Here is a 10,421-nt window from a genome sequence, read left to right as displayed (position 1 = left end):
ACCAATCGTATTCCTTGGTTCCAGAAGCGAATAGCCCTGGAGACAGAATAGACACAACTAAACATTAACTGAGTCTGACTGGCCTCGGCAGCACGGGACTCTCCAGCTAAGGGCAGGGTGGGGGAGTGGCTCAGTCGGTGCGGTGTTTGTTCTGCAGGCATGAGGACCTGAGTTCAACCCCAGGACCTGCGCGCAGAGGCTGCTGGTGTCGGCACCCTTGGAACCTCAGACATGCAGACAGCTGGCTCCCTGAGGCTTACTGGCCAGCCAGCCTACCCTATGTTATGAGTTCCAGACCAATGAGAGACCTTATCTCAAAACAGCACGGGGGACGGACAGCTCCCAAAGAGCAATGTCCAAGGTTGATCTTGGGCACGAGCACGAGCATGCATACGTGCGCGCACGCGTGTGCGAACACACCCACGCACACACACACACACACACACACACACACACACGAGCAGTTTCTTTGTTAGAAGTCCTGTGACCTTGAAGAACTCCATCAGTCTCCCTTAGCCTCTAGTTCCTTATCCATCAGTACAAACAAGGCCACCAGCCCCTAGCATTGTAGGTCTCAATGGGCAAATCCTGTTGGTGCCTGGCAGGAAGGTGCAGCCCAGCCCCTGTAGTCAGAAATGTGACTTACTTCCTAGGCTCTATGGCAGAAAAAAATGAGAACATACCCAATGTTATTGTAGTTTTATTAAAAAATTAAATAAAAAATCCATGAAATATATAAAACTAAACTCCATAATTCAGGGTGGGGACGGCTCAGAAGGTGCATCCAAGGGTGTGGCGAGGGCAGTTTCTTTCTCTTCATATCTAGGAGGCAGGTCCAGTGGAAGATGCCCAGGGTGTGAGCTCTCAGAGGGCGAACCAGGTCCAGAAATGGTGTATATGATTTCCTGTTCTCTCTCGGAGACTGCGCCCTGGCTCTCAAGAGTTGGGGTCCTTCTGGAAAGAAAGCAAGATTGTGAGGGGACAGGGTGAGGACAGTGGCAGCCCTGAAGCACGAGGCTTCTCTAGGTGTCATGTTTCCAGGAGCCTCAGACCAGTCTAGAAGCTGTTTCTCCTATATCCTACATTGTTGTTGAAACAGGGTCTCATTATGTAGACCAGGCTGGCCTTGCACTCACAGAGATCCACCTGCCTCTGCTCCCCGAGTGCTGGGATTAAAGGCGCGCGTCATCACGCTTGCCTATTGTGTTTTATAGATCTGCATTCACCACCCTGGTGCCCAGCTGTCTATGTGACACTCATGAGCATGCTCTGTCCTCTGGCCAGCTCCTTCTCCCTCTCACTAAATAACATCTCTCCTTCCAGTACCTTGACATAGGGCATGTGTCCTCTGGCCCTGTCACCAGGCTACCTGTGCCCCCCACTCCATAAGAGTGAGCATCTTGGAGCTACACACCCTGGGCTCTGTCTGGCACTGTTCAGAACACCTTCTATCACACCTTAGGAGCTCCATATCAGTACTGCCTCTCTCTCTCAGTACACTCAGCTCTGAAAGTCTACCTCGAATGTCTGCTGTCATGTTCCTCCACCAGCAGCGAGCCCTGAACCTCTCCTAGCCTGAGTGACGTCCTTCACCACCCTCCCAGTCACTCACTCTGGAGGTCAGAGTCTCCTCTCTTTCTTGAGGCCAGCCTTCCTCTTACCCTCTCTGTCTTGGGTTCTTGCTGCCTTAGGCCTGTCCCATGAAAATCCACTTCTGCTTTTGACGTGGAGTGAGGCATGGACCATCTATCTCTCTTCAATTGTTCTTCAGACTCTGAGACTCAGAGGCAACCGAATATGGATGGAGAGGCCCAGCTGGGCCGGGTCAGGGTCTCCTCCATTAGAACACTGTCATCCTTCTGAGCATGTCCCCTGGAGCCCTGAACCTCTCTGCCATCTGAAGCATCAAAGTGAATAGAGCAGAGGCCTCCAGCCTCTGCAGCTGTCAGTGTGACAGATGTGTAGTTATAGGGACAATAAAGACACTCAGAGGTTTCCTAGCAACCCTTCATCACTCCACCTATGAGTTACCCAAGGTTTCCTGGCTGAGAGTGAGCATCAAGGCGGGAACTCTTGACATACCATCAGATACTGTTTAAAGCTAGAGTGGTCGGGAAGGGGAATTCTTACCCGTAGTTAAAAAGACTGCAATAGGAAGGTGGGTTTTCAGTGTGGTGCAAGCTGTTGGGCCCAGAAGGTCGAGTTCCTGCTGAAGACTCAGGAAAGTAAGGGGGTGGAGGGGGCGGGAATATTATCACGGAGTCACCTGTGGAAACACATAGCAACACGTTAGAGAAAAACAAAATTAATGACTTCTATCTTGCACCCCCATAAAAGATCAAAACAGCCCTGTGCACTCTGTAAAGACAGGCCTGTGACACTTCCATGTTCGGTTGCGGTTGGGAGGGAGGGGTTGAACCACTGTTTAACAGGTATGTCCGTTTGGGATGAGGGGATGATTCTGGAAGCTGATGGTGATGGCAGTATTACAATATTTTGGCTATATTTAATAACATTACATTGTATATACTGTATATTACATAGATATGCAAATATAGGTATAAATAGTGTTTATCTAAACAGTATATACTGTATATTTGAAACAATTAAAGTAGGGCTGGGGAGACGGACGGCTCAGTCAGTACAGGACTAGCCTCACAATTAGGAGGACCTGAGTTCAAAGCCCCACAGCCATGTAAGTCTCTGGGCAGAGTGGCATGTGCCTGTAACCCCAGCTTTGGGGAAGTATAAACTGGAGGGTCCTCAGGGTTTGTTGGTTAGCCAGCCTAGACAAATCACAAACCTTTAGTGGCAGTTGGAATCCCTATCTCAAAGAAAATAAGAGGCAATGTGACTGAGGAAGACACCCAACATCAACATCCAGCCCTCTTCCACACACATGTGAGCACACATGAAGGCGCACACACGCTCACACAACACAAAAGTAAGTGAGAGCTAAAAATGGTTAAGCCAGGAAGTTTTGGGGGGTTTTTTGTTTTGTTTTGTTTTGTTTTTCTGTTTTTTTGTTTTGTTTTTTGTTGTTGTTGTTGTTTTGAGACAGGGTCTCACTATGTAGCTCTAGCTGGCCCAGAGTTTGATATATAGACCAGGCTGGCCTCAAACTTTCAGAGATCTGTCTACCTCTGCCTCTTGAGTGCTGGGTTTAAAAAAATGTGTCACTACACCTGATCCTGAAATAGTAAGTTTTGGGGTACATATAGATTATCACATTTCTAAATTGGCCTGTAATTCAGAGCCTTGAATTCTCTTTTGGCAATGTAGAGTCGGTCTCTATCAAGCACACCTGAGCTAACACATCTGTGAGAGTCAATAGCACGCTCCCTCAACTTCCCAGGGATGTCTTCCATTGAGACAGGTTTTCATGCTTTCTAGTGATAATCTTAACTCATCAAAATCCAGCTGCTGGATAAAGTGCAGAATTGCTCAAATATAGTAAGTACTCTGCACACATGGCAATATGCCACACTGTGCCCCACCTTTGCCCCAGCTGCATGGGTGCAGTCAAACTTTTAAAAGCTTGGTTTTGTATCTCTGTCCACTCTAGAACACACCTCTTTATTCTGAGAAAGAGGAACAAGGGGCCAGAAACAAGCTCTAATTTGTGTACTATTCCAGTCCTCTAGGACTCCAATGCATGGCGCCATGACTATTGCCCAGAATGTTCCAGACAGGTAGTAGCTCTGCTATCAGAGGACTCTGATAGGCTGGCACTACCAGGTGACAGTGACAGGAAGATGTAGGAAAGAGAAAGCTACTTCCTTGTAGGGAGGTGACCAGCTCACACTAGTGATGGGGGAAGTACTTCTGTGTGCATGTTTGTGTTATTGGTTGATAAATAAAGCACTGTTGGCCAATATGGAAACAAGATAGGTGGGACTATGAGTCAAGGAGGATTCTGGGAAATGTAGTAAAGAGTTGAGTCGCCATGTGATCCTGGGAAAAGAGGACACATGAGGCTGGTGAACTCGGTAAGATAAGTCCTTGTAAAAATATATAGATTAGTAGTCATGGGTTAATAATATTAAGACTGAGCTAGCAAATAAGAAACCTCAGAAAACAGCCAACAGCTTAATAACAAATATAGCATCTGTGTGTTTCTTTGAGGCAGAGAAGGGCCACGGGGCCTAGCTGGGCCAGAGAAAACTCACATTACACACTAGTGGCATGACTTTTAAAAACCATTTGCCAGGGACCAAGACAGTGTAGCCCTGAGCAAACTCAGAATTCCTTAGCCTCAGCTGTCACAGCTGCCAGCTATAACTGAACAGCACCTGTCTTGGAGGACAAAAAAGACAGGATGTGGCCACGTCTGTCCAGTGTTAAAGTGCCACCTCACACAGAGCAAAACCTTCATGCCTGAGTTTAAGGCTAGCCTGGTTTACATTGTGAGTCCAAGGACAGCCGGTGCTGCAGAGTGAGACTATGTCTCTAAATAAACAAATAGGTTTAAAAAAAGGAAGATTTTAATAGGTCTAGGTACTAGAAATGATGCTCACTTTAACTCTATGGGTAGTGTAACAAACCCGATGTAAGCCCACAGGGCAGACCATCTTACAGTCTGCTTTTCACATGGAGATGGTATATCTGCCTTGATCAGTCACTTTAAGGATGACTGAATCTTAGATAATAAGCTCTTTAACCCCCTGGGGGAGTGGCAGGATCAGATCCTCGGTGAGTGCCAGCTATTATACTTGTGTTGTCACTATAAACATTTATATACACAAATACACCAACCAGAGTGTTTAGTTTAGGACAGTACAGTCCACAAATCTATCTGCTCTTCAGTTCCTGTGGGTCGTGACCCTTTGGGGTTGAAGGACCCTTCCACAGGGATCACCTAAGACCATTGGAAAACACAGATATTTGCATTATGATTCATAACAGTAGCAAAATTATCGTTATGAAGTAGTAAAGAAATAATTTTATGGTTGGGGGTCACCACAATATGGGGATCTGTATTAAAGGGTTGCAGCATTAGGGAGCTTGAGAACCACTATGATAATAGTGTTGCTGGGGATGGGAGAATTCCCACAAGGCATGCCACAGGGATGGGTGTGTGTGTGTGTGTGTGTGTGTGTGTGTGTGTGTGGTGGGTTATCTCTGTGATCAGGTATTGTACACATATCAGACAGAGAGGAGTTGTATTGAGAAAAAGAACTAGGGAAGCCTGGTGAGAGGCAACATCCACTATGACCTGAACAAGTGACCAACACTCACCTACAGTGATGTGGACAGGCTCCATACTGTGAATGTGCCCCCCTTCCATTTCAGAGGCATCTCGGCTTGAACTCAAGTTGTTTTTCTTCTTAACATGGGCCACCACAAAGAAACACAGTCCCACAAGCACAATCAAGGGCCCCATGATCTGCAGAGACAGGAAGCCACAGATCTGGGTCTCTGCCTCTCCAGTGTCTGTCTCATTCAGTGGCTCCTGTTCCCAGTCTGAGCCACATCCAGGCACCCAAATGCCCAGGACGCTGATGAGCATGCCACTGATCAGGAACAAGAACCCAAAGATGAGGCACTGGGCAAACTGGCGGCTCTCTCCACAGACGAAGGATTGGTCAGGGTCCTGGTGGCCTCGCCGCTGTCCCTCCCGCAGGTGCAGGCGTGCCCGGGAGCGGGCCAGAATCACAACACCAAGACCCACCACTGCACATGAGGGCCCGGCAATCTTTAGCACCATGCTGCAGTGTGAAAGGGGCCTATATTGGCATGCCTGGTAGCCAAAGATGGAGAGCAAGACTCCCACACACATCAGGACTGCACCAAAGATGAAGAGGAAGAAAATGAGCTTGCTGACATGTCTGTCCCTCTGGTCCCCATCTGGTTCAGCAGTTCCTACGGAAGACATGGCCAGAAGAGAAAAGGCTTCCGACGGGAAGGTGAAATGTGTCTCCTTCTCTTCTGCAGTTTCAGACTCTGCAAACAATAATAAATGCACAATTACACTAGATACAGGTATCTGCGACCAGCTCTGATCTCTTGCAGAAATCACAGAAGGGTGACCTGTGAGGAGGCAGAATGTCATGCAAATTGGTCTGCTGTAGAACAAATGACTTGGCCTATGAGTCAGGAGAACTGGCATTCAAAGACTCCCAAATGGTAATGTCATGAATATATATTAAAAAAAAGAGGGAACTCAATTACCAAGCTTCTGAGATAAGGAAATCTTTTTAAAAATAAATAAAATGACTGGCTATGGCTTTTCCTGTTCTGAGTCTTATAAACTCACGTCTCCAGGCTAATAATAATAATAATAGTGGCAGATAAGGGGATAATTTCTGAAATCATGTCAGAACTACTCGGAGAATATTGGTAAATCTTTGTCTGATAACTAACTTTCCTCTTCCCATTTTAGACCAGCAACTTTTCACTTCTCACTTTATCCTAAGGCTGCATTGACACATGACCCAAAGCCAGCAGTTCCAACAGGAAGGAAGTGTAGTTCAGAAAGACAGTGGGTTCGTGGACTTTCAAGTTAATTCTGTCAAAATGTGATTCTAGGGTTCTCAAGATACACTGGCGTTTCTGGACCCGGCGTGACCCGGGAGAATCTAGCACGACAGGTCAAGTCCAGCCCCATTGTGGAGGTAGACAATGCCCTCAGGTAGGTGGACAGGCCAAGGCAGGTGGCCAACAGTCGCCCTCCTCCACAGTGCCACCCACTTCCACAGAGACTTGGACGAGTTGAAGAGCAAGTAATTACAAAGCACTAAAGGCTAGCAAAACTTGCTAGAAAAACATAAAGTGGGAAAACACCTTTCACAAAACCACCAAAGGTCAGTACATCAAGAATATTTTATACTCATACTAGCTGGACATGTAGTGTACGCTTTTAATCCCATCACTTGGGAGGCAGTAAGGGAATCTCTCAGTTCAAGGTCATCCTGGTTTACATAGTGAGTTCCAGGACAGTCAGAGAGCTGTGTAATAGAGAGACCTCATCTCAAAACAAAAGCAGTGGTTAAAGGGCATGCTGGTTCACACAGCGTTGGTCTTTGAACCAGCAATTTTGTTTCACTTGGAGGAATGGGAGCAAGAGCCCTTACTGGTACCACTCACAAACGCAATCCAAAGTCAGGAAGGACATATCCAAAAGAGAAAACTTCAAAGCATGGGGCAGGGAAGATGGCTCAGTGGTTAAGAGCACTGGCTGCTCTTCCAGAGGACCTGGGTTCAATTCCCAGCACCCACATGACAGCTCACAACTGTCTGTAACTCCAGTTCTAGGGTATCCAACACCCTCATATGAACATACATGCAGGCAAAAATACAATGCACATGAATAAAAGTAAGCAATTTGTATTTTTTAAAACGTGCTTTGCCATTCATAAGGTGAGTTTGGGAAAAGAAAGTAACCAGTTGATGCCACCATAGGAAGTGCTTTTCCAGGGGAAAGTGCAATAGAACCAAAAAGAAGTGGAGAAAAACAAAAGGAAACAGATGAAGAAAGCGCCATCTTGGAAAAGCCACTTTCCATGAAGATGTTGTTAATATCGAAGACTTAAGCATAGCACTAATTTAAAACACATCTTCGCCTGAATCACATAATCTTACTGCTGCGCTCCCAGGTTAAGGACTGCCTCAAGTTCAAGTTCTGTAAGGAACTCACTATACTGCTGCTGTCTCCAGCTTTGCAGCAAGCAGCAGGCTTCAACTCTTAAGGCAAGTTCCCAAACACCATCAGTATAAATAGAAGAAGCCCCAAGCTAGATCTGTAGTATCTTTCCCCGGGACCTAGCACATATGTTAGTTCCCAATCCAAATTAAGGTGGGAATCAACTCAGCCACCCCCTTCGGTGCGCTCAAATCATGGACACTCAGGGACACCCACCTAGATGGAAAATTACCTAAGAAACCGCAACTTTTCTACCTTAAAGTGTTTCCAAAGCCAGCCCCGCAAAACCAAATCCTCTCATAAACACTGCTTTGTTTTTTTTCAAAAGCCAGCTCCGAATCAACAGCATCTCTCTGCTTCCAAAGCTCAGAAGAGTTGGCAAAGCCAGGCCAGGAGAAGCGAATGTCTTTACAGGGAGTTGCCGCAGTTCTCTGGGTGCTGCTTACCTGAGCTTGTCCTGGAACTCTCCGCTGCACGCCTGGCTTCCACGCACACCCTTTGCGCGTCCGGGCGCGGAGGGCGGGCCGCCTGCCTGTGCACAGGGCCAGGCGGTGCCGGGTCCGCGGGCACGGCGGCCGGGCGGGGCAAGGCAGGGCTGACCGGTGGGAGCTGGCCGTCGCCGGGTGCTGCCCTCCTGGGGCCTGGGCGCTGGGCGCCCGAGCGCAGAACTAGAGGCGGTAAGACTAGGGGGTGCACGCAAGGGAAGAGGGGAGTGGGGAGGCAGACTGGCACGCTCCACCAAGCTGGGGGTACCAGGGAGTTGAGATTGTCCCCCTGGCAGCTCGGGCCGGCCGCGTGGCGGGCAGCTGGGAGGGGAGCCGGTCCCTTTGCAGCCTAGACGCAGAGCTCCCGGGATTGCAGGAGAGCTGAGCTGGGCTAGAGTTGAGCTCGGGCAAATCAACAGAGAAAGCCGAGGACACTATTCGAGTCCGAGGCTGAGCCGGATCCCCACCGTCCGCAGTCCAGAAGGCAGGTGGACCGTCTACTGCTCTGAGATCTTGACAGGAGGGTCACTGGAACTAGAGCCCAACAGGGAGCTTTCAACAACAGGATGTGGGAACACCTGGGCTGGCTAGAGAGCGAGCATTCACTCTTGCTCCCAGACTGAAGTGGATCACACATCGAGTTCTGTAGTATGCCACCCCTGTCCAGTCCTGGTCATATATGTATGTGCACACAGACCTCCTTTGCCATAAAACACCCTTCCTGGTGCTCCAGGGATTAAACTGTTAACTTTCCCTGCCCTTGAACACGAGTTGCTGATGGGGTTGCTAATCCCCATGCTATTTGTAACCTGCCCCGTGACATTTGACAAGTATCCAACTGTGCTAGTTTCCACACCAGAGGTCAGGCCACTTGTGAGAAGTGAGTCCAGTGTGCTCTGGACCCAGACACAGAGTCACCCAGAGTTCTGGGGACTTTCCCAACCATGCCTTTTTTTTTAACTTCCTGTCTCTTTGAAAGCCCATCCATTCTTGCTAGCTTCCTGATAAATGAGTTAGAAGAGGTGAAGAAATGAGTCACGGTGTGGGGCTAAGAGGGATGGAGAGTTACTCAGGTTTGTGGGGTTAAGAGGGATGGAGAGTTACTCGGGTTTGGGGCTGGTGGAACAGAGAGGGTGAATCGGGCATTTGCAGGGGAAACTCACAGCCACTGGCGGGGAGGGGCGGGCGGGGGGGAGCACTTGTCTAATGAGCCAGATGTGGGCTTTGTCATAGCCAGGGTGCTCTGAGCACTGAGTCTCTCTAACAAGGCAGTCTTACATAATGGCTAATACCAGCACTCAGCACCCAACTGACTCTGGGAAGTTCCTGCCTTACACCTGCAGCCCATGCTTCCCTACTGTGTGTCTCCAGCTCCCTGGGAAAGTATCTCACACCACCATTTGCTTCAGGGAAGGAACTGAAGCCCAGAGGTGACTGACCACTGCATGTGCTTGCAGGAGACAAGCAGCCAGATGTACCAAAAGCTCAGTGTTCTTCCCTGAGTTCACCTGTCACCCAGATCTTGGAAAATGCTTTTATTACATAGTCTTGTGATGCCAGGGAGGGACCTGTATAGATCAATAAAGGAACTATCCCAAGGACATTGCAGTCATCCATGTCTTGGGTGGGGCTATCTTGGTCAAAGTGTCAAGATATACCAGTCATCCTCTGGAATGGGCAGAGAACTACCAGTGGTTATTGCACAATGAGGGCCAGCCCTGGGCTTTCTAAGAACTCAGGCCCTCACCCGGGATTAGCCCCCTCTGGCCCAGGCCTGCTAACAGCTCTCCACTGTACATAAGGGTTCCATGCCCATTGCCCACTCATTCTTCTCTTCTGCCTTACGTGAAAGTCAGCCTCTGGCTGAGTCCTATATGAGCCTGCAAGGGGTCTGTTGATACAGCTGCCCCTCTGGTGCCACATGACTTTGGGCTCGCCACCCATGACAGACTTGAATGTCCTGGCACCAAGGACAATCAGATTAGCTCCCCCTGGGGATAGCCACTGTTTGTGTCTTTTGGAGCCCGCTTGACTAAATCAAAGCCTTGGAAACCATTGGTTTGTCAGGTATGACTTCAAGGTGCTTGTCTTTAGATCAGGCCTGGTCTTGGGAGAAAGGCTGCACGATCCAAAACTGACAGTCCTCCCCAGGCTTTAGTCAGTAAGAAGAGGTACATCCAGACAGACCCTTAGAAAAACAGCATCAAAACAAGATTTTAGAACTGGTTGAAGCAAGACACAGGAGCAAAGGCCTATAATCCTAGCCCTTGGGAGCTGAGGATCCTGAATTCAAG

The 10,421-nt window shown here is 48.5% G+C and overlaps 1 protein-coding gene across 3 annotated transcripts; it reads right to left on the bottom strand.

Annotated features, from left to right (window-relative positions):
• Window positions 1–684: 684 nt before the first annotated feature.
• On the bottom strand, window positions 685–8,956 carry Tmem171 (transmembrane protein 171). Of its 3 annotated transcripts, none has more exons than XM_005065617.4 (4): window positions 8,089–8,956; window positions 5,239–5,943; window positions 2,131–2,266; window positions 685–951 (listed from the first exon to the last, which is right to left on the bottom strand). In XM_005065617.4, the coding sequence occupies exons 2-4, from the start codon at window positions 5,873–5,875 to the stop codon at window positions 756–758; spliced, it is 969 nt and encodes a 322-aa protein (XP_005065674.1). In that variant the 5' UTR covers window positions 5,876–5,943; window positions 8,089–8,956; the 3' UTR covers window positions 685–755. The 3 variants fall into 3 exon arrangements, with proteins under 3 accessions (XP_005065674.1, XP_005065675.1, XP_040585000.1); XM_005065618.4 differs by having other exon boundaries at window positions 685–954; window positions 8,089–8,941; XM_040729066.1 differs by lacking the exon at window positions 8,089–8,956 and adding an exon at window positions 7,898–8,025 and having other exon boundaries at window positions 685–954.
• Window positions 8,957–10,421: the final 1,465 nt, after the last annotated feature.

Source organism: Mesocricetus auratus, unplaced genomic scaffold, assembly GCF_017639785.1.
Source record: "Mesocricetus auratus isolate SY011 unplaced genomic scaffold, BCM_Maur_2.0 Super-Scaffold_100020, whole genome shotgun sequence".
NCBI lineage: Eukaryota > Metazoa > Chordata > Mammalia > Rodentia > Cricetidae > Mesocricetus > Mesocricetus auratus.
The sequence above is the reverse complement of the archived record's forward strand: the minus strand, read 5'-3'. Positions and strand labels throughout refer to the sequence as shown.

What these genes read in the sequence shown, in the direction of transcription:
- Tmem171 (XM_005065618.4), bottom strand. Translation starts at nt 5,875, where the DNA reads ATGTCTTCCGTAGGAACTGCTGAACCAGATGGGGACCAGAGGGACAGA. An exon ending in GCCTGTCCACATCACTGTAG is followed by an intron (nt 2,267 to 5,238) that starts GTGAGTGTTGGT and finishes GTGTTTCCACAG; the next exon opens with GTGACTCCGTGATAATATTC. An exon ending in TGCAGTCTTTTTAACTACGG is followed by an intron (nt 955 to 2,130) that starts GTAAGAATTCCC and finishes CTTTCTTTCCAG; the next exon opens with AAGGACCCCAACTCTTGAGA.